Source organism: Sebastes umbrosus, chromosome 21 (genome assembly GCF_015220745.1).
Source record: "Sebastes umbrosus isolate fSebUmb1 chromosome 21, fSebUmb1.pri, whole genome shotgun sequence".
NCBI lineage: Eukaryota > Metazoa > Chordata > Actinopteri > Perciformes > Sebastidae > Sebastes > Sebastes umbrosus.
Genome location: NC_051289.1, coordinates 307,931 through 332,085, shown reverse-complemented (window position 1 = coordinate 332,085; position 24,155 = coordinate 307,931). Strand labels below are relative to the sequence as shown.

General features: G+C 43.5%; 1 protein-coding gene across 1 annotated transcript; it reads left to right on the top strand.

The window, feature by feature from the left end:
- Nucleotides 1-957: 957 nt before the first annotated feature.
- inhbaa (inhibin subunit beta Aa) lies at nt 958-23,901 on the top strand. Its single transcript, XM_037757659.1, has 2 exons — nt 958-2,099; nt 22,787-23,901. Exons 1-2 carry the CDS (start codon nt 1,538-1,540, stop codon nt 23,608-23,610), a joined length of 1,386 nt encoding a protein of 461 aa, XP_037613587.1. The 5' UTR covers nt 958-1,537; the 3' UTR covers nt 23,611-23,901.
- Nucleotides 23,902-24,155: the final 254 nt, after the last annotated feature.

Here is a 24,155-nt window from a genome sequence, read left to right as displayed (position 1 = left end):
AGGCAGCAGGAACAGCAGTAGTAGTAGTAGTAGAGGCAGCAGTAGTAGTAGTAGTAGTAGTAGTAGTAGAGGCAGCAGGAACAGGAGCAGTAGTAGTAGTAGTAGAGGCAGCAGGAACAGCAGTAGTAGTAGAGGCAGCAGTAGTAGTAGTAGTAGTAGTAGTAGTAGTAGTAGAGGCAGCAGGAACAGCAGTAGTAGTAGTAGTAGTAGTAGTAGTAGAGGCAGCAGGAACAGCAGTAGTAGTAGTAGTAGTAGTAGTAGTAGAGGCAGCAGGAACAGCAACATCCATGGTGCTTATAGCGACTGATGACACCTATTTCACGGCCTGATAACAGTCTAATCGGGAGTGTCAGATGGGTTCTGAATGAGTTCCAACAGAACCTGGAAGGTCCGGTTTCACTCGGGTTCTCTAGTGAGGGAAGTTGTGGAGTGTAGCGAGAGGAATCTGAATGGGCGACCTGTGCTGTTAGCTGTTAGCTGTAGTTGTAGTTGTAGTTGTAGCTGTAGTTGTAGTGCAGGAATCGCTTGGCCTGCCGCAACGTGACAAGGCGAGACGGCACAGTCATGAAGCATGATGTCATGTTGACTGGAGCTGAACAGCAACCAGACTAAACAAACCCAGACTGCCAGACTGCCAGACAAACGGACTGACAGTCAGACAGTCAGACAGTCAGACAGTCAGACAGTCAGACAGTCAGACAGATGGACAGGAGAGTCAAATCCAAGTCATCCCAGAGTTTTCCCCTCAACACGTAACTCATTCACAGCCGACCGCGGGAGGGAGGGAGGGAGGGATAAAGGAATCCCAGCTTTGCTCCATTAACAGAGGGAGGGAGGGAGGGAGGAATAAATAAAGAAGGAGAAGGAGGGAGGTAAAAGTTGGAGTGAGTCATGGAGCGAGATGGGAGGAGACTGAGAGTGGAGGAGAGAGAGAGAGGGATGGAGGGAGGGAGGTATAATTATGGTAGGAGGCTGCCAGGGCGAGAGAGAGAGAAGGAGGGAAAGGAGAGAGAGCGAGTCCAGCCCACTCCGGTAAAACCATTCAACTGGTGAGCGAGGGAACGCATTCAACACTGAGCGAGAGAGAGGGAAAGAGGTGAAGACAGAGAGAAAGAGAAAGAGAGAGAGAGAGGAACTCCCTTCGTCTGGGATAACTTAGTCCAACACTCTGCAGCGACTTCACCCCGGGAACCAGGATCCTCCAGCTTTCCCTTCATCCATTCATCACATCTGAGACTGAACTTCTTCTTCTTTTCTTTTTTTCTTTCTTTCTTGAGACGCCTCCACATTTTCCAGCCATCTGTCCCCGACAAAAAAGATAAGGATTACTCATTTTCTCTCTCTCGGCGTGTTTTTTTTTTGTCCTCCTCTCTCTCGCAGCTTTTTTTTCCCTCCGTTTTCGCAGGTGGACTGTGAGCTGAACTTCCAAACTTCTGAGAGAGACAATAAGAAAGAGAGGAGGAAGAAGAGGAAGAGGAGGAGGCTTTTTCTTTTGTTCAAACTCTTCATCCTTTTCCTGGCTCAGCATCACCGCATCATGTCTGTGTCGCCTCTGCTCAGCTGGACCATCCTGCTGCTGGTCCAGAGCTGCGGCTCGTCCTCCGACCCGGCGTCCAAACTTCAACCGCCGGCGCTGTCCCTGACCGTCCATCCTCACCACCAGCCGCTGCCGGACGCTGCCTCCAGCTCCCTCTGCCCCTCCTGCGCTCTGGCCAGGATGAGGAGAAACGACGGGGATGACGCGGCGGCGGGACACGACCACCACCAGGAGGAGGAGGAGGCGGCGGCGGCGGCGCAGCAGGACGTTGTGGAGGCCGTGAAGAGGCACATCCTCAACATGCTGCACCTCCAAGCCCGGCCCAACATCACCCGGCCAGTGCCGCGCGCCGCGCTCCTCAACGCCCTGCGCAAGCTCCACGTGGGTCGAGTGGCGGAGGACGGCAGCGTGCAGATCGAAGGGGAGGAGGAGGCGCGCGGGCGGGGAGGACGGGGAGGAGGAGGAGGGGGAGGAGCAGCGGCGGCGGCGGCGGCAGCAGCTCGGACGGTAGATGGCGGCGACGCGCAGGAGACGACGGAGATCATCACCTTCGCTGAGGCTGGTCAGTACGTACGGCTCGGTGTGTGTGTGTGTGTGTGTCAAGGAATGTGTTACAGCTACCTGTGTGTGTGTGTGTGTGTGTGTGAGTGTGTGAGTGAGTGTGTGAGTGTGTGAGTGCGTCGCCACCTGCTTAATTCCACCTGCGTACTCACTCAGCCGAGCCCGTCTCTCACACACACACACACACACACACACACACACACACACTGACCTCTGTAATCGCGTCCTGCTGTTTTCAAAGAATACCTCATTATCTACTTAAAGTCAGAGGAGATTCGTGTGTCGCTGTGTGTGTGTGTGTGTGTGTGTGTGTGTGTGTGTGTGTGTGTGTGCGTGCGTGCGTGCGTGCATGTGTGTGTGTTTGTGTGTGTGTGCGTGTGTGTGTGTGTTGAAGCGGTAAGCGTGCTGCAGCTCCGTTCTGACAGACGGTAGCGACAGAGTGCGAGTGCGAGTCTCGTACTCAGCTGAGTTCCTGAATGATAAAACGGCCTCACACAGAGTCCGACTCTCCGTCCTGCTCAGCAGCACTTCGGCAGCCGTCAAACTGTTTAAAACACCTTTTAAATCTCAGGTCACTGAAGGGTCGCAGCTGAAACACATTGAACACATATTATAAATCAATTAACAACACAAATCAATGACAGATATTGATCCAGAAACCCTCAAATCATAACATGGCAAACTGCAGCTCAACAGGCAACAACAGCTGTCAGTGTGTCAGTGTGCTGACTTGACTATGACTTGACCCAAACTGCATGTGATGATCATAAAGTGGGCATGTCTGTAAAAGGGAGACTCGTGGGTACCCATAGAACCCATTTACATTCACTGATCTGGAGGTCAGAGGTCAAGGGACCCCTTTGAACATGGACATGATAGTTTGGAGCGTTATTTAACCTCCTTCATGACCAGCTAGTCTGACATGGTTGGTACCGATGGATTCATCAGGTTTATAGTTTACTATGATACCAGGATTGGACTTTTCTTTTGTCTTTGTTTTGGACTTTTTTCTGCCATTTTTCAGACTTTTTTTCTGACATTTTCTTTGACAATTTTCTGACTTTTTTTTACATTTTTCAGATTTTGTTTTGCACATTTTTTGTAATTTTTTCGGACTTTTTTCTGAATTGTTTTTTAAAACTTTTTCTTCGGACAATTGTTAAATTGACATATGATACCAGTATTTTCTGTGTTTGCATGTTCTCCCCGTGTTAACGTGGGTTTACTCCGGGTGCTCAGGTTTCCTCCCACAGTCCAAAGACATGCAGGTTAGGTTAACTGTTGACTCTAAATGTCCCGTAGGTGTGAATGTGAGTGTCTCTATGTGTCAGCCCTGGGATAGTCTGGAGAAACTGTACAGGGTGAACCCCGCAAAACATGTTGTTAGTCTGGTGGACAAGGTGACACATTTTAAATGACAGCTTTTATCTCCTTGGAGTTAAATGGATTTTTAATTTGTAAAACTGACAGCAGCATGTAAACTCTGCATTTTAAAGTCGTCCTCCTGGTGCTGAGTGTTAATTGTTGTGAAACTGAGCTGACCTGTCAGTCAGACGGCGGCGGCGGTGGCGGGGGGGGGGGGATCTTCTTCTGGATCTTCTGTTGATGCAGTTTGAGTTTCTGTAGGCGAGAGTCTGGAACAGCAGATGGAAAAGATTTTTATGAACTGGATCTGTGCAGACGAGGCCGAGAGGAGCAGCTTTCTTTAAAGGAAAACACAGAATGTATTTACAGAGTTCCTTTTGGTGGATAATAAATCTGGCACCGGAGACTAACGGATGCTGCTTTGTCTTTGGGAGACCATTTGTTTAACGTCGACACTGTTAATACAAATCCTGTTTCCTACCATCAGTCAATGCTTCTTTTAACCAAGAGTTGTGTTCAACGTACCCTCGTACAGCGATTCGTATGATATCTTCCGAAAAGTTATTCCGTGCGAATGTCCAACAACACGTGACAATATCCGCTCATTACATGCATACAGTCTTTTCAAAATAAACTTCCATCTTCACAGGAAACTACTTGGTTAGGTTTAGGAAAAGATTGCAGCTTGGGTTAAAATAACTCTGTAACTTAAGTACAGAAGTTACCTGACAAATAAATCAACGTTGATTTCTGGCCTCACACGGGGCACCATAGTGGTCTCCTGGTGAAAGTCTGGTATTTTTAGACCCACCCATCCATCCATCCATCCATCCTGACCTCCTCCCTATGCGGAGTTTGTTGCTCTTTATACATACTTCCTGGTTCACGATGACGTAGATTACATACAAATTCATTTTGTGGGATATATACAAATTACAGTGCATTACTTTTCGTAGGTATAGCTACGAACGGTGGAAGAGAACAGCCTGGTTGTTTTAACCCAAACTACGATCCTCTCTAACCCTAACCAGGTTCCTAAACCTAACCAAACTTTAACCATAGAGGTGTCGGGTCAGACAACGCAAAACTTGGTTTGCATTTTCCTTTTACGTGTCTTAAAAAAGGCGTTTGCTAACAAGTGGCTAAATGAAACGACTAAACGTCATCATCATCGTCATTTTCTGTAATAATCTAAAACCCAATGGAACAATCCCATTGGATGTTAGTGGAGGGAACCAGGGAGATGATCGATCACTTCCTGTTAGCGGAGGGAACCAGGGAGATGATCACTTCCTGTTAGTGGAAGGAACCAGGGAGATGATCACTTCCTGTTAGTGGAGGGAACCAGGGAGATGATCACTTCCTGTTAGTGGAGGGAACCAGAGAGATGATCACTTCCTGTTAGTGGAAGGAACCAGAGAGATAATCACTTCCTGTTAGTGGAGGGAACCAGGGCGATGATCACTTCCTGTTAGTGGAGGGAACCAGGGAGATGATCACTTCCTGTTAGTGGAGGGAACCAGAGAGATGATCACTTCCTGTTAGTGGAGGGAACCAGGGCGATGATCACTTCCTGTTAGTGGAGGGAACCAGAGAGATGATCACTTCCTGTTAGTGGAGGGAACCAGGGAGATGATCACTTCCTGTCCGTCACCAGACTACCTACAGCCGCTAGAGGGTTTTTCCACTTGATCGTCAACGAATGTTTTTCGGTGTTTGCTGCCGGATTACTAAAGTTCTTCCTGGGAGTTCATTGTTCCTGTAAAACCAAAGATATGAGCTAAAAGTCAAGCTAAAAGCTGTCGGTGCTATTTTAAACTAAGAGGTTCGTAGGAACTGATAGAACCTCGTTGTTTTCCTGAGATGTAACACGGCCCGCCGTGAGAATACTTATGCACCCAGCCAGGCCTGTGCTTTGTTGGGAATAACTGATGCATTCAGGGACCGCGGGTAATTATTTTGGGCGACGGATATGGCGAGCAGGGGAGCGGACGGGACGACTGGATTCTTGGCGGAGACGAAGTGTCGACCTCCGTTTAGCAGCTCCGACACAATATCTATCTGTCCGCCGGTTTCTGTCCATCAGCTTGTTGTGTTTAAATTCCTCTCCTCTGTCCCTGTTTATCTCCTCACACACAGAGGACAATTAGGCTAATTGAACTTAATTGAACACATCATTAGCGACATTCCTCTATCCACTTTCATCTCCCTCTCCCTCTCTAACCTCCATCTACCCCTTCCCTCCCCTGGCAGACAGAATAAACCGGTCATTGTTGGATCTATTCTGGTGGCCCGGGTCTGTCTGGGGATTCAAACCAGCAACCCAACTTTGGGTCGGTTCACCGAGTCCCGACAACTGAGAATGTCGGCAGCTGATAGAAAGACAAAGACGTCTGTTTGATATGAAAATAAACTATAATTAGCGTGTTTCCCTTCTCTGTTTTTCTTCCTCACATTCTTCTTCTCTCGTCTTTTTCTTGGCACATCTTCCTCATTTTCTCGAACTACCTTTTTTCCCTCCTCGTCCATCACGTTTGTTTTTTTTTGTGACGTGGCTTGAACAGTGTTTATAGCGTGTTTATAGCGTGTTCACGGTCGTGTTCGTGCGGTCGTGAATCCCCCGGCGGCTCGTTGTAGTCGTCGACGTCGTCCCACCACATCGTCTGGCTCTGCTTTGATGTGTGACCGGCCGCCAAAGATGCTCCACGTCTGAGGAGATGAATCACTCGATAGTAAACAACTACAGATTGTGTCCAGACCTGCCGTGCACAAAAACACAAACAATACTGTAGATTCAGAGGAGATATTCTGTATTTATCTTCATGTGCAAACCAACAGTGACACAAATACTCACCAGAGCACCCAATGTGGATTAATCCGTCGCTGAAAATAGTCCCCAACAAATGCAATTTCCTCCCGTTTGTTTGACTAAAACCTGCAGCCAGCCAGCACGTATCTCCGTGTTCATGTTTGCTTATAAGTGATAATTAGTGAATGATTTATAAACTGTTAATAAAGCCATAAGATGCATCTTATAAACTGTTTATAAGGGGTGCCTTATTAGAAAGAAGCAACCAGATATTTATCACATTTGTCCAAATATAAGTAATATAAGTTTGCTTCTGAAATATAGACATGAATCAGCCATCGTTGGAACAAAGTCAGCGATGTTTGTGGTGCGTTGAAAAGTGCTCAGAGTGAGATGTCGCTGTGTTTCCGTCCTCTCTGCCAGCCGCCCGCTGTGGCGTTCCTCTGGGAGGACGGGAAGGCAGCGAGCGAGCGGTGGCCTCGCTAAATACAGGCCAGTTCAAACAGAGCGGGGGGAATGGGGGAGGAATGGGCGGGAATGGGGAGGAATCTGTGGGAATGGGGGGAATGGGGGAGGAATCAGTGGAAATGGGGAGGAATGGGCGAGGAATCAGGGGGAATGGGGGAGAAATCAATGGGAATAGGGGGGAATGGGGGAGGAATTGGTGGGAATGGGGGAGGAATCGGGGAGGAGTGGGGAGGAATTGGTAGAAGTAGGAGGGAATGAGGGAGGAATGGGCGGGAATCGGTGGGAATGGGTGAGAATGTTGGGGAATGGGGAGGAATGGGGGAGGAATCAGTGGAAATGGGGAAGAATGGGGGAGGAATCAGTGGAAATGGGGAGGAATGGGGGAGGAATCAGTGGAAATGGGGGGAATGGGGGAGGAATCAGTAGAAATGGGGAGAAATCAATGGAATATGGGAGGAATTGGTGGGAATGGGGGAGGAATTGGTAGGAGTAGGAGGGAATGAGGGAGGAATGGGGGAGGAATGGGCGGGAATCAGTGGGAATGGGTGAGAATGTTGAGGAATGGGGAGGAATAGGGTGAGAGAATTAGAGATTGAAGTAAACCATCTCAGCCTTGCTAACTGTCCCTGTATGACTCCTCCAGACTCGACAGTCTCGTCGGGCTCCTCTTAAACCACACAGCCCGTCCCAGTATGACTCTGGGTTAACTGGGAGTCTCCTAGTTAGTGTGTGTGAGAGCAGCTGTATGGGGAGCGCTGGGAGAAAAAGGACTGATTGTTTAATGTTGTGAATGTGTCGTAACAGGAAGTTGTTACCTTGACGGTGGTGATAAGACACTTCCTGCAGAGATAAACAGAGATAGAAGAAGATATAAAAGGAACTTCTTCTGGGCTTTCGTTTGACAGGATTCATTTCCTTTTAGCATCCAGTCAACTGCTTCTGACGTGTTTCTCAAAATGTCCAGAAGTCAAAGTTGTAGTTTTGTTGCCTAAACCTAAAGAAGTTGTAGTGTTGTTGCCTAAACCTAAAGAAGTTGTAGTTTTGTTGTCTAAACCTAAAGAAGTTGTAGTGTTGTTGCCTAAACCTAAAGAAGTTGTAGTTTTGTTGTCTAAACCTAAAGAAGTTGTAGTTTTGTTGCCTAAACCTAAAGAAGTTGTAGTTTTGTTGTCTAGACCTAAAGAAGTTGTAGTTTTGTTGTCTAAACCTAAAGAATTTAGGATTTCTTTTTTTGCCTGGACTTCGGCTTGATTTGTCTCTTTGTCCAGAAGCGTCAACAGTCGGACCGTGATGAGTTCGATTCCCGTCGGGATGAAAGCTTTATCGCTTGATGTCGTGTTTCTGGTTCACGGTTGAGGTTCCGTCTCTTCGCTCGTCATCGACCGTTTGGATGTGGTTTCCTTTAGCGTGGCAGGAACTCGTGAGTGGAACCGGAGCCGAGCCGCGGCGGCGGCGGCGGCGGCGGCGGCGGCGGCGGCGGCGGCGGCGGCGGCGGCGGCGGCGGCGGCGGCGGCGGCGGCGTCGGCGTCTCTGTGCGTTTTTGGAGATGGGAACATTTGACTGTCAGATTGGACTGCTTATCTGCTCTCTCATTATAAATAAACTGGCCTGGGAACCCAGACAGACAGACGGAGTTACAAGCTGGCACTTCAACTTTAATTTAGCTCAAAACTTTATTGTCCCGAGAGAGAAATCCTCGAGGTCTGAAAATGAAAAACATGCCATGGAATGAGTTTGTTAAAGCAACGAGAACATGACAGAAGCAGAGCGGAGCTGCTGTGAAGTCGGTTTGATGTTGAAGAGGCAGTTTCCCACAGTCTCTCGTTAACGTTATTGTCTTCATGTTTTGAAACTGAATTTCACTGCCGAAGTAATTTGACTTTTATTAAACAGCCGCAGCACGTGACGGGAATGTGTTTCACATCAGACTTCGTCTAGTTTCACTTCACTTTTTTCACGTTTAAGCGACACAAACACGAGCTCCGGACCATCTGGAGCACCTACAGTCACATCCTTTTGTGCTCTTTGTGTCGCGTGGCCTCTAATTGTGTCTTTGCATGCAGTCTGAACACCTTCAGGGCTGCACTTTACTTTCATCTGTATTAAACACAGATCTCAGCTGTGATTGGTTACTGTACCTGGCGGGTGTCCTCGCCTCTTTGACTCCGTGTGAGGGATTCGCTGCCCCTCGGGCAACTAACCATTATTTGTTTTAATTGTCGATGAATCTGCTAGTTATTTTCTTGAGTAATCAACGGCCCTAAACTCCAAGGTAACATCTAACAAATGTTCCAACAGTCCAAAGATCTTTAACCCTCTGAGACCCGCGATCCCGACCCGCTTCCCATTCATTGTCTATGTTAGCAGCCGTGCAATGCATTCTGGTAGCGTGGCGGCGCGACTCGAGAGACGGAGCGTCACGACGGCTGTTCCTCTATTTGCATAAAGTTGAGGTCTAGTCTACTTCATGCAAATCACGGGCGTTCGAATCTCCCGAGAATCTTTTAAAATAAACGTTGTCGATCTAAAATAAAGACGGATTCATCAACATGGATTATTTCTCGCCTCAGATGTGTTCAGAAACACATTTCCATTAAATGTTTTCGTGAAATAAGAGAAGACATTTTCCAAACGAGCCTCCATGTTTTTTCCGGATGAAAGCTGAGGAGCAGGGAGGGAGAGCGTTCGTCCAATCAGGAGCCGAATGTGTTGTGTCTGGTGGTGGCCCATCAAGCGTCCAATGCTGTCCTAAAGTGGCGCGTCCCCTCGCGATAAAAAACGCCCCGCTGGACACGTACCATTAGGAAACCGTAAAAGGACAGTTTACAGAACACAAGTGCTCGCCATCCAGTCACCAGAAAACACAATTCTTGCAGAAATCTCAAACAGTTTTTGATCCCAAAACACAGAATGTCTTCTTCTATGGTGTTCCTCAATGTCTTGGTGTCTTAATGTGGGATTCTGGAGGATTATTGATCATTTTTATCAATTCTAGAGTGGTCAAAAAAAGTCTGTAAGATGTCGGGAAAAAAATCCAAAAGAAAGTGTGAAGAACAGTCCGTCGAATGTCCAGAAACTGAACATATTGACAATAAGGGAGTTTCTGAGCAGTTAACACAACAGAAAGAGCTCGCCATCCAATCACCATCCAAAACCATTCAGTTTACTTTAAGTTCATTTCCTGTTGATCATTTAATGGATCCGATGATTGAACCCTCAAAGGGTGTTCCCCATCTTTTCTTCTCCAAATAATTTGTCTGGTCTGCTTTGATCCACCCAAACCACAACGCTGAAACTTACTGAAACTTCTACAAAAGACAGGATTTCTATATTTCTAAAGTGTGTGTTTTGTGTGTTCGAGACTTCCAGCTGACGATGAGCGAGTTTGGCATTCAGGACTTTTCCTCTCGTCAGACGGCGAGGCCGCTTTAATGCCTCCTCGCCACTTTTGTTTACCGGTCGTTTGACAGCGTTACACAGATTCAGTTTCACATCTCGAGCTGCTCAGTGTGTGTGTGTGTGTGTGTGTGTGTGTGTGTGTGTGTGTGTGTGTGTTTACTAACACAGCCCCCGCCGACTCACATGTGGTGCCAATAAGTGCCGAGAGCAGGGCGTCGACTCTCTGGATCTGGAGCAGATTTCTGTCCCACGCAAGGCGAGGCTGAGTCTGACAGTCCTCGCTGAGGGCTTCTACACGCCCACGTAAAAAAGCTCCTGTTAACGCCGTCGCCGTTTACATCATCATTTAAACGCTTTAAAGGAGGGAGTCATGTGACGAGAGGTTTCACTATGAACCAGAACACATTAGTTTGTCCTTAATGACTTCTTCATTAAACAGTAACTGTAACAGATGGACCTTGATACTAACTATAGTATTAGTTAGTAGTTCAGTACATGACTCTATACTATATTTGTTGAGTTTATATGAGTTTCATTATGTCTTCATTAGTACTGTCAAAGTTAACGTCAAAGTTAACGCAAATTCGTTTTAACACCACTAATTTCTTTAACGCTACTTGTGATTTTTAGGTTGCAGCGTCTCCGTTTTAAAGCTCGAGTGTTTCAGACTCTTGGGATCTAAATATTTCCCAGAGAGTTGTAAAGTCCAAAAGTCAAAACGCATTAAAAAAAAGATAAATGTAATCATTCATATTCAACGAAATATTCTGATTCAATCCATATTTGTTGGCGTTTAGCCTTTCAGAAACAACATTTTCACTGCGGTCAAAGACTGTTTGCTCACACACTGACGATACTGGTATCATCTGAAACTATAGAACCTGATGAATCCATCGGTACCAACCATGTCAGACTAGCTGGTCATGAAGGAGGTAAAATAACGCTCCAAACTGTCATGTCCATTTTCAAAGGGGTCCCTTGACCTCTGACCTCCAGATCAGTGAATGTAAATGGGTTCTATGGGTACCCACGAGTCTCCCCTTTACAGACATGCCCACTTTATGATAATCACATGCAGTTTGAGTTTGACATGTTATGATGTGAGCATATTGTTTTATGCTAAATGCAGTACCTGTGAGGGTTTCTGGATCAATATCTGTCATTGATCTGTGTTGTTCATTGATTTACAATAATAAATATATACATACATTTACATAAAGCAGCATATTTGTCCACTCCCATGTTGATAAGATTAAATACTTGACAAATCTCCCTTTAAGATTCATTATAAATATTTTAATCGATTTACAGCCCTACTCTTTATACATATGTTTTGTTTTATAAGAACTCTATAAACTTAAACGTCCCCTTAAGAGGCTTTAAACTTTTAACAGAAGACGCGTGCTTGTTCCTTAATGAGTGAAATGTTAAAACACCCACAACCCTGGCAGTCCCAGTGCTCTACGCAGTCAACTTTAAGTGTACTCGTACTTGAATGTTTCTGAAACACCGTTTCAGGAATCAAACCTGTGACATCTTCAGTACAATCTGCATACTGTGTGTGTGTGTGTGTGTGTGTGTGTGTGTTATAAGGGGGGAGGGGTGACCCAGCCCGCTGATCCCTCCTAATGTAAACTAAAAAGACAGAAGAAAGGGCGGACTGTGATCCTTTTAGTGGTAAAGAAGAAGAGAGATCCTGTTGTGCACTGTAAAAAATACCCAGTTCATAGAAGCTTCAGTAAAACAGCTGCTCACTGCAGTTTTTTATCAAACAAACAGGAGCAAATAGTGACTTTGTGTTGGGGACTATCCAACGACCTCATCTTCTTCCTCTCTCCTTATGTCTTTACATTTCCTGCATTATGCAGCCCGCTCGCTAGCTTGTTTAATCGTTAGCCTCTGTGGCTTCTCCACGCCGACAGTAACGTTAATATTGCCGTTTCTTGGAGACGGCCAAAAACCAAGATGGAGACGACCAAAAACCAAGATGGAGACGGACAAAAACCAAGATGGAGACGACCAGAAACCAAGATGGAGACGGACAAAAACCAAGATGGAGACGACCAAAAACCAAGATGGAGACGGACAAAAACCAAGATGGAGACAACCAGAAACCAAGATGGAGACGGACAAAAACCAAGATGGAGACGACCAAAAACCAAGATGGAGACGGACAAAAACCAAGATGGAGACGACCAGAAACCAAGATGGAGACGGACAAAAACCAAGATGGAGACGACCAAAAACCAAGATGGAGACGTCCAAAAACCAAGATGGAGACGACCAAAAACCAAGATGGAGACGAATAAAAACCAAGATGGAGACGACCAAAAACCAAGATGGAGACGAACAAAAACCAAGATGGAGACGACCAAAAACCAAGATGGAGACGAATAAAAACCAAGATGGAGACGACCAAAAACCAAGATGGAGACGACCAAAAACCAAGATGGAGACGAATAAAAACCAAGATGGAGACGTCCAAAAACCAAGATGGAGACGTCCAAAAACCAAGATGGAGACGACCAAAAACCAAGATGGAGACGTCCAAAAACCAAGATGGAGACGTCCAAAAACCAAGATGGAGACGAATAAAAACCAAGATGGAGACGTCCAAAAACCAAGATGGAGACGTCCAAAAACCAAGATGGAGATGACCAAAAACCAAGATGGAGACGAATAAAAACCAAGATGGAGACGTCCAAAAACCAAGATGGAGACGTCCAAAAACCAAGATGGAGACGACCAAAAACCAAGATGGAGACGAATAAAAACCAAGATGGAGACGTCCAAAAACCAAGATGGAGACGTCCAAAAACCAAGATGGAGACGACCAAAAACCAAGATGGAGACGAATAAAAACCAAGATGGAGACGACCAAAAACCAAGATGGAGACGGACAAAAACCAAGATGGAGATGTCCAAAAACCAAGATGGAGACGAACAAAAACCAAGATGGAGACGACCAAAAACCAAAATGGAGACGACTAAAAACCAAGATGGAGACAACTAAAAACCAAGATGGAGACGGACAAAAACGAAAATAACAACGTCTAAAAAACAAAGAGAAAGAATTTAGTTCTACTTTTGTAGAAGGACGTTTTACTGGCGTCCCGTAGTCGCTTTCAGTCCAAGATGGCGGAGGCGCAGCTCTGCTGCTGGGAGCTGATGTTGAATTGACTTCCACCTCGTAGCGTTATACGTTCTTTGCCGCCGTGTCTCCGTACCGCCTCTCAGTCTGGCTCTAACTCTTTTGTTTTTTTACAGTGTGAATACAGAAGCAGAGAGATGGAGGGATCTCCTCTAATGTAAACCTGACAGACTGAGAGCAGATAGAGCGATAGATTAGCGTTCCCATTAACGGGGACGGGACAGGAAGTCCTTGTACGCCGATCCTTCACACCTGTCAGATCCTGTACCTACAGCTTCCTCCTCTTCCTCACCTTGTCCTCTTCCTTACCTCGTCCTCTACGTCCTCCCAGTTATGAGCTGTTTGGAGAGACAGCTGTTCAAACTGTGAATCCCAACAGAAGCTGCTCTCTCTTTCTCTCTTTCTCTCTTTCTTTCTTTCTTTCTTTCTCTTCTTTCTTTCTCTCTTTCTCTTCTTTCTTCTTTCTCTCTTTCTTTCTTTCTTTCTTTCTTTCTTCTTTCTTTCTCTTCTTTCTCTCTTTCTCTTCTTTCTCTTCTCTTTCTTTCTCTCTTTCTTCTCTCTTTCTCCTTTCTTTCTTTCTCTTCTTTCTCTCTTTCCTTCTTTCTTCTTTCTTCTCCTCTTCTCTCTTTTCTTTCTTTCTTTCTCTTCTTTCTTTCTCTCTTTCTCTCTTTCTTTCTTTCTCTCTTTCTCTCCTCTCTTTCTCTCTTTCTCTTCTTTCTTTCTTTCTTTCTCTCTTTCTTTCTCTCTTTCTCCCTTTCTTTCTCTTTCTTTCTCTCTCTCTCTTTCTCTTTTTCTCCTTCTTTCTCTCTTTCTTTCTCTCTTTCTCCCTTTCTTTCTCTTTCTTTCTCTCTTTCCTCTCTTTCTCTCTTTTCTTTCTCTTTTTCTTTTCTCTCTTTCTCTCCTTTCTTTCTTCTTCTTTCTCTCTTTCTTCTCTCTTTCTCTCTTTCTTTCCTCCTTCCTTCCTTTTCTCTCTCTCTTTCTCTCTTTCTTTTCTTTCTTTCTTTCTCTCTTTCTTCTCTCTTTCTCTCTTTCTTTCTTTCTTTCTCTCTTTCTTCTTTCTTCTTCTTTCTCTCTTTCTTTCTTCTCTTCTTCTTCTCTCTTTCTCTCTTCTTTCTTTCTCTTCTTTCTTCTCTCTTTCTTTCTCTCTTTCTCTCTTTCTTTCTTTCTCTCTTTCTCTCTTTCTCTCTTTCTTTCTTTCTTTCTCTCTTTCTCTCTTTCTTTCTTTCTCCCTTTCTCTCTTTCTTTCTTTCTTTCTTTGAACAGATAAAGTCACAGATATAAATAAGACACCAGCAGCAGGTTGAAGAAGAAGAAGAAAAGTTAAACCCTCTCGTACTGAAATGTAAACACACAAACACACTCGGCTAATACACACAAACAAAGATACGCATTTACACAAACAGCTGAGGGACACTTATACAAACCTACACACACACACACACACACACCGAGCAGCTCATCCACTGAAGGAAGGATTACGATGGACAATACAGAACACACACACTTCCCATCTGTCTAAACAGTGTGATGGTGTGTGTTGGTCATTGTCGTGGTCTCAGTTAACAGAGGACCTAATTCAAGCTCCGCCTCCTCTAACAGACGATGCCCACTAAGGTGGATGACCTAAGTTGGGTTGTAATGGTACAAAGTAGTTGTGTGATGGTCCAAACTGAATATTTGATGGTATTAACTTGATTTTTTTTATGGTATAAACTTGTTTTTTTGATGATATAAACTTGGTTTTTAATCGTAAAAACTTGTTTTTTTATGGGCTAAACTTGGTTTTGTATAGGCTAAACTTGGTTTTTAATGGTAAAAACTTGGTTTTTGATGATATAAAACTTTTTTTTTTTATAGGCTAAACTTGGTTTTTAATGGTATAAACTTGGTTTTTGATGATATAAAACTTTTTTTTAATAAGCTAAACTTGTTTTTTAATGGTATAAACCTGTTTTTTTGAGTGGCTAGACTTGATTTTTTATGATATAAACTTGTTTTTTTACAGGCTAAACTTGTTTTTAATGTGCTAAACATGTTTTTTGAGTGGCTAGACTTGGTTTTTGATGGTATGAAATAGTTTTTGATGGTATAAACTTGATTATTGTTAACTCGGGTTATGTGATAAAGAAGTAGAAAGACAGATCCTGTAGTGCACTGTAGAAAAAATCCACCAGATAGAAGCAATTTCTTTCTTAAAAACACAAATTCATAGTTTCATCAGTAATTTCCAGGAAAAAGAAGTTGTGATTTTTGACTTGATGGCTGCAGGTGAGGAATAATTCTTCGTAAGATATCATACGAACCGTTGTATGAGGATCCGTTGGACAGTACATTGTGGGATATTGAGGCCTATAGAAGGCTGCAGGGTTTTTGGTTACTCAGAGAGCGTAGACCTGCGCCATGCCCTATCTCGCCATGTTAACAAAAGAGAAAAATAAGTAGTGTATCCACCCAGTGATCCGGATCAGCTCCAAAATGTAATAGGTTCTTTGTTGGCCCGTGTTGCATCCTTCCACCAAGTTTCATGAAAATCCGGCCTGTAGTTTTCCTGTAATCTTGCTGACAAACAGACAAACAAACCAAACCAAGGAGGTAATAATGGAGGGATTTGGTCGAAGTATTAAGATATCATTCCCAAAACTCACAGCTCAACACACGAGTCTCTGCACAGTGTATGTGAGAGGGGGATTACAGAGGATTTAATAAGATTGATCATAAATCGTGAGTCCTTTTAACAACATACCGATCAGTGTTTGTGTCACATGTTGGCAGGATGTCTTGTTTAGCTTTGTTAGCTGCTCAGAGAGGCTTCATCTGATAAATCAAATCAAAGTCATAATAATACGCTGCCGGGGCTGATGGGAGAGTTGGGAAATGTTTGGAAGATGATGATGTTCGGCTCAAATGTCAGTTTATCGTTCTTGATTTCTGCGTCAGAGATCGGAGCTCGCGTTGAGCCACTGATGATTTGAGATGGATGTTTGGGCATCCAGTCGTCTAAACTGGGCTTTTGGTTGTTTAAACTAACTTTCTAACAAGGTTAACTGGAAACTAGAGTGAGGGGTTGATGGTTTAAACTGGGTTCTTTATAACCAAAATGGGATTTTGAAAGCCCAAACTGAGCGTGCAATATCTTAAACTGGGTTTTGGATTATTTGATCGTCTAACATGGGTATCTGATCTAAACTGGGCTTTTCAAAGTCTTAATTGGGTATTTGAAGCTTTAACTGGGTTTTGGATGATCTAAGTTAGCTTTTAATGGTACGAAATAGTTGTGTGATAACCAAAAAGTCTGGACATTTGATGGGCTTAACTTGGTTTTTGATGGTAGACACTTGGTTTTTGATGGGCTAAACTTGGACTTATATGGCATACTCTTAATTTTGATTGTATGAACATGTTTTTGATGGTATAACTTGATTTTTGATGGGCTAAACATGGCTTTTGATGGTATATACTTGGTTTTTGATGGTATAAACTTCATTTTTGATGGTATAGAGCATGGTATTTGATGGGCTAAACATAGTTTTTGATGGTATAAACTTGCTTTTTGACGGGCTAAAACTTGTTTTTTAACGGTATAAACTTGGTTTCTGATTATATAAACTTGGTTTTTGATTATATAAACTTGCTTTTTGATGGTATAAACTTGATTTTTGATGATATAAACATGGTTATTGATGGGCTAAACATAGTTCTTGATGGTATAAACATGTTTTTTTGATGGGCTTACTCGGGTTTTGATGACCTTAAATTGGTATTTGATGAAAGCGAGCATTTTAAAAGTTTAAAGATTAAAAGAAGACTTCAGATTCATAAATATTTCTTTGAATTTCCTGTCAGAAATGATTTCTTTCAGTAAATCTGGACACAGAAGAGGTTTTGTGGCTTTTTCCTCCATCCCTCCATCTTTGTTTATTACCTTTTAAACCAGACAAGAGAGTCGATGTAAGGTAACAGGAACGCACTGATCTGAGTGTTCCTCCTCCCTCACCGCTGTGCCGTCCAAACACAGAGACTGCATGACCAACTGTGTTAGACAGAGCAGACGAGGGCCAGAAATCAGGTTTTATGAGTTGTTGAGACATTGGTTTGTAAAGATCAGTCTTCTGTAAATGGAGGGGGGATTACAGAGAGAGGGAGAGAAAGATGAGCTGTGAGGAGAAGACTTGCAGAGGTCGGACAGACTCCAGGAAACACAAACCTCTCATCTCTGAGTGTAAACGAGCTGCTGGAACTTGTTTCCTACCTGCTCTGTTGAGTTCTTAACACGTTTTAACACATTAAGTACGAGTCAGTCAAACTTTACTTCATCATCCGTGTTTAGATTGATTTCCCTCCTTCCAGGCAGCCACTTCAAAAAACCCCGAAGGCATTCCAAACACAGTCAAAGCTCCACATCACTTTAAGTCTTCTCATTTAGCAGTAAGATATGTTTATAAAATTAAAATGTGCATCTGGATGTCAGAATACACACAGTGATGGACGATCATGTGATGTACTGTATGTGGCAGGTTGTTATCATTCGGGTGAGAGCAGTAGCTCTGCTCTGTTTTAGAAACGGGCATCTATCCACCAAACTTCACTCTCTTTTCTATACATCTTTAGTAAAATCTGTTTTTAACACCATCCTGCAAAACATACAAAACAAGATTCAGTCAGTAAGAACATACGAAGGTATGATATCAAGTATGTTTGTAGTTTTTATTGCATTTACAGACGAAACAATTAGTTGAACAAAAAATATTTATTAATTTTAGAACAAGAACTGGCTTTTTCAAAGTCTAAAGTGGGTATTTGAAGTTCAAACTGGGTTTCTGAAGATCTAAGTTAGGTTTTAATGGTACAGTGTAGTTGTGTGATAACCAAAGTGGGGTTTCCGATAGTCCAAACTTGGCTTTTGATGGGCTAAACATGTTTTTTGATGGTATAAACTTGGCTTTTGATGGGCTAAACATGGTTTTTGATGGTATAAACTTGGCTTTTGATGGTATAAAACTTGGCTTTTGATGGGCTAAACATGGTTTTTGATGGTATAAACTTGGCTTTTGATGGGCTTAACATGGTTTTTGATGGTATAAACTTGGCTTTTGATGGGCTTAACATGGTTTTTGATGGTATAAACTTGGCTTTTGATGGTATAAACTTGGCTTTTGATGGGCTTAACATGGTTTTTGATGGTATAAACTTGTTTTTTGATGGTATAAACTTGGCTTTTGATGGGCTAAACATGGTTTTTGATGGTATAAACTTGTTTTTTGATGGTATAAACTTGGCTTTTGATGGGCTAAACATGTTTTTTGATGGTATAAACTTGGCTTTTAATGGGCTTAATATGGTTTTTGATGGTATAAACTTGGCTTTTGATAGTATAAACTTGGCTTTTGATGGGCTAAACATGGTTTTTGATGGTATAAACTTGACTTTTGATGGTCTAAACATGTTTTTTGATGGTATAAACTTGCTTTTTTTTGATGGGCATATGAAGGTATGATATAAAGTATGCTATGTGGTTTACACTTATCCATAAACCTTGTTGTTTGTAGTTGTTTTACTGCATTTATAGCTGAAACAGTTAGTTAATCAAAAAATATTTTATTAATTTTAGAACAAAAAAAAAAAAAACAGTTTCAGCTTCTCAAATGTCTTCTGTGATGGTTAGTCTTTTGGTTTTAGACAAAACAAGCTGTATAAATATGAAATTTTCACTATTTTCTTATATACCCAAACAACTCATCTGTTATTTGAGAGGATAGTTGTCAGTTGCAGTTCTAGTTGCATTCAAGGAGCCAGTAAAGCAGTAAAAGCCTCGTGGGAGCTGTAGCTGTTGAATACCAACAAAATAATCATTTTATCTCAAACGTTACAGTCCAGTACAGCGGTAGAAACTTAATAACCAGTTATCCACGCACAGTATCTCAGAGCGATGACGTCAGTGAGAAATTACAGTGAAAGAATTGTTTGGCTGTACTTTGAGTTTGAGCAGCTGATGCGTTCACTGTCCTGGATCAGAAATCTTAACCTTCTTTAATGAGTCTGAAAGTTGATTTTAACAACGTGTGCAGCTCTGCAGAGTTTCTGCAGACAGATGTGTGACACCACTCTGAACATGTGACTGTAAATCACACAGATGTAACAGTCGTCTGTCATTACCGCCATAATAACCAGCTGCTGCTCCGTGCTGCTAACATGCTATTAGGATTTCCTCTGACTGCGAGGAACTTTTTAAAAACGTTGTTCTCTTCAGGATCCCTTCTTGAGTCTCTGAAACCGAAGTTTATAACCCGCTGCAATAATTAACTACAGTTTAGGATGAATAAAGACCATTATTCTCATCTGGTAGAGCAATGATTAACAACCTATATTCCTTGAAACCCTTCCTACATGTATCTAAGAAAAGCTGAGTCCCCCCCCCAACACATTTCATCACCATAAGAAACAAGTTGCGTTAATGCGTTAAAGAAATTAGTGACTGTTAACTTGTTTTTTCTAGAATAAAGTGATTCAGTGTATTAAATGAGTCTTTAATGAATATATCTCATCAGTTTAAGTAAACAGTTTTTTGACCGTAGTTAAAACGTTGTTTTTGAAAGGCTTAACGCCAACAAATATGGACTGAAGCAGAATATTTCGTTAGATAAAAACCACGACTGTCAGTCGATTAATCGCAAATTAATCACACATTTTGTATCTGTTCTAAATGTCTAAATGTTCTAAATGTACCTTTAAGGGAGATTTGTCAAGTATTTAATACTCTAATCAATGGCCATGACAGTTTTTCCTCGCCAAAATTTGGCGCAAGTTTGAAGCATTATTTATTTCCTTCGCGACAAGCTAGTCTGACCATGGTTGGTACCGATGGATTCATCAGGTTTTATAGTTTACTATGATACCAGGATCTTCACTTTCGCTTTAAAGCTGAGCCCCCCGAAAGACTGATTTGCGTTAATGCGTTATTATCGCGTTAACTTTGACAGCCCTAATGAAATCTAATCTAAAGCCCGTATCTTTTTTTTTAATACATTTTGACTTTACGACTCTCTTGGAAATGTTTGGATCACACGAGTCTGAAATAATCCTTCGCAGCCACCGCTGGAATATACTGATATATAATAATAATATTAAAGTAGCCTGATCTTTATCTGACACTGTGCACAAATCAGGTCGGGAACCGCTGCTGGAGAGGCTTTTAGAAGAAGTTATATCACTTTCCAACATCACCAGACTTCAGCAGCTTTATAAGCGTCACACTAACAGAGTCTCTGTTAAAACAAAGACTTATTCTTCTTCTTCTTCTTCTTTTCTTCTTCTTCTTCTTCTTCTTCTTCTTCTTCTTCTTCTTCTTCTTCTTCTTCTTCTAGCAGCTTGAATCAACATCACAAACACTATTCTAAGAAACAATGAATGAACAGGGCTGCCTTTATTTTTTAATCCCACTGAAGTGCTGATGATGTAAGTGAGATAATCGCCTCCGAATTGCCGGTTAAACGGCGTTAATGGACTCGCTAAAGTGCCGGCCGCCTCCACACACACGCAGACAGGCCGCCCATTCACACCGTTTAACAGAGCATCACTGCTGCTGACATTCATAAACTCCCAAATCGTGACTTTGATTTTCTGTATGGACGCCCACGAGCGAGAGACGATACTGAGAGAGAGAGAGAGAGAGAGAGAGAGGAAGAGGTGATGCAAAGATCTTATGTAACGCTGGTGGACGGTAATTGGGTCTTCAAACCAGTGATTAGCTCGCTGCCTGGCCTGGAGGTTTCTAGGAAATGTAAAATACAGGTCTGGACATGTGTGTGTGTGTGTGTGTGTGTGTGAAAACAGAAGACAGATTCTGTGTCTCTGACTTCATGTGAGGACACAAACTCAGCCGATCCCTGCAGACTAAATCATTTTAATATGATGTAAAGTAATATGTTTATGAAACAATTCCATTTGAAATAATGTCATGTTATAATAGAATGAGCTCATTTTACGTATCCCACAGCTGTACGTGAAGAAAAGTGATGTTTGGACTCATAAAATGCTCCATACGTTTTATTAAATCACATTATTCAGCAACTCTCTCAGGAGAACACATGTAAAACCTGCACTCAGTTACCCAAAATCAAACCTTCTCCTTTTCCTGCTGACTTCTTATAAACGTTCCCATCATTCAGTGAGCAGAAGGATTACACTTCATTCATTCATTCATTCATTCATTCATTCATTCATTCATTCTCAGACGTTACTGCTGTACCTCCAGTTGGTTCTGTGCTGCAGTAACGACAGCAGAGCTCCTGGTGGGAACCATTAAAACTGGTTTAAACGCTGCCTGACTCCAAAACCTCCGACCGCCGCCACTGCTGCTGAGTCAGCAGGAAGCGTCCAATCAGCAGCGTGTGTATGTGTGTGTGTGTGTGTGTGTGTGTGTGTGTGTGTGTGTGTGTGTAGATGACTCTATAGCTCAGATGTGGCCTCACTCATCATCTGAAGGGTATTAGCGAGGCGTTCAGGGTCTCAGAGGAGAGTTGGACAGTTTTATAGTTTTATAGTTTGTTGTGGGGTTGGTTTCACCTCAGTTAACTGTTGCCACGGTTACCTGCTGTTTTAGAACAGAAGTTAAACTGTTGATCTAAAATCAGTTTTTTCTCGGGTTGATGTCAAAGTTAACGCAAATTTGTTTTAAACGCCAATAATTCCTTTAACGCAATAACGTGTGATGTTTAGGTTGTTTTAAAGCTACAGTGAAGATACTGATATCACAGTAAACTATAAACCTGATGAATCCATCGGCACCAACACTTTTAATCGACTGACAGTCCTAGTTTTTATCTGACAATATATTCTGCTTCAATCCATATTTGTTGGCGTTTAGCCTTTCAAAAACAACATTTTCACTACAGTCAAAAACTGTTTGCTCACACACTGACGACTTATGAGGCTCAGTTTTAGAGCTAGAGTGAAGATCCTGGTATCATAGTAAACTGGAGAACCTGATGAATGCATCAGTACCAACCATGTCATACTAGCTGGTCCTGAAGGAGGTTAAATAACGCTCCAAATCTGGGCTACATTTTGGCGAGGAAAAACTGTCATGTCCATTTTCAGAGGGGTCCCTTGACCTCTGACCTCCAGATGTGTGAATGTAAATGGGTTCTATGGGTACCCACGAGTCTCCCCTTTACAGACATGCACACTTTATGATCATCACATGCAGTTTGATGCTAAATGCAGTACCTGTGAGGGTTTCTGGATCAATATCTGTCATTGATCTGTGTTGTTCATTGATTTACAATAATAAATATATACATATATTTACATAAAGCAGCATATTTGTCCACTCCCATGTTGATAAGAGGATTAAATACTTGACTAATCTCCTTTAAGGTTCATTTAGAACAGATAAAACATGTGAGATTAACTATTTTAATGGATTGACAGATCTACTGTGAATGTGATATGGTGATCTTGGCGTTGTCCTAACCCTGTCCTCTCTCTGTCTCTGTCTCAGGTGAGTCTCAGGGGACGGTGAACTTCGTCCTCTCTAAAGAAGGAGGTGATCTCTCGCTGGTGGAGCAGGCCAACGTCTGGCTCTTCCTCCGGTTGGCTAAGACCAATCGCAGCCGAGCCAAAGTCACCATCCGCCTCTTCCAGCAGCGCCGGCTCCCTAGCGGACGCCCGTCTACGCCGCCGCAGGACGACGTCCTCCTGTCGGAGAAAACCGTGGACACCCGTCGCAGCGGCTGGCACACGTTCCCGGTGTCGGCGGCGGTGCAGGCGCTGCTGGAGAGCACCGAGAGCACGACGCTGAGCCTCAGGGTCTCCTGCCCGCTCTGCGCCGACGCCGGCGCCACGCTCATCCTGGTCTCCGGCGGCTCCGAGACGTCGCAGCGCGCCAACCAGCGGGAGCAGTCCCACCGGCCCTTCCTTATGGCCGTGGTCCGGCAGGAGGACAGCAGCGAGTCGCGGCGGCGCAGGAAGCGCGGGCTGGAGTGCGACGGGAAGGTCCGCGTCTGCTGCAAACGGCAGTTCTACGTCAACTTCAAAGACATCGGCTGGAACGACTGGATAATCGCGCCGCCGGGTTACCACGCCAACTACTGCGAGGGGGAGTGCCCGTCCCACGTGGCGAGCATCACTGGCTCCACGTTGTCCTTCCACTCCACCGTCATCAGCCACTACCGCATGCGGGGCTACAGCCCCTTCCAGAACCTGAGGTCGTGCTGCGTGCCCACCCGGCTACGAGCCATGTCCATGCTCTACTACAACGAGGAGCAGAAGATCATCAAGAAGGACATCCAGAACATGATCGTGGAGGAGTGCGGCTGCTCGTAAAAACCTGAACCGGATCACGAACTGGACCGGACCGGACCGGACCGGAGAGGAGGAGGACTTGTGAACCCAGAGGGAGAGAGAGACGGAGGGAGGAGAGAACTTTACCATCAACAGCACGTTGTCAGCGTTTCATTCTTCACCTCCTCTCTCCATCCCTCCGTCACTCGGGGTCGCTCCCTGGAAATAAAAGACTCTTCTCATCCAGCAGAACTCAGAAAGAGTCTCGACGGCACTTTCAGAAAAAAAAAAAGAAATAAAATGAAAAAAAAGGATATCTAATATATTTTTGTTACAAACGGAGAGAGGGTTATTTATGTGTCTGAGACGTTCAAGCACCGCCCGACCCCGTCGGATCTCGGAGAGACAAGGTGCCTGAAAAAACTACTAACAAGAAGATCTCAAAACTATGCAACTTGTTTCACGTATTACGATTCTACTTTACTTTGTTTGTTTCTGTTTTTCAAAATGTACAAGGAAGAAGAAGAAGAAAGACTCTTTTCTATTATTGTTTTTTTTTTGGAAGTATAAATTTGTGACGTGTGTGT

Excerpts from the sequence above, each read along its gene's own strand:
- inhbaa (XM_037757659.1), top strand. The coding sequence starts at position 1,538 with ATGTCTGTGTCGCCTCTGCTCAGCTGGACCATCCTGCTGCTGGTCCAG. Across the intron at positions 2,100-22,786 it reads CATCACCTTCGCTGAGGCTG|GTGAGTCTCAGGGGACGGTG; the intron begins GTCAGTACGTAC and ends TCTCTGTCTCAG.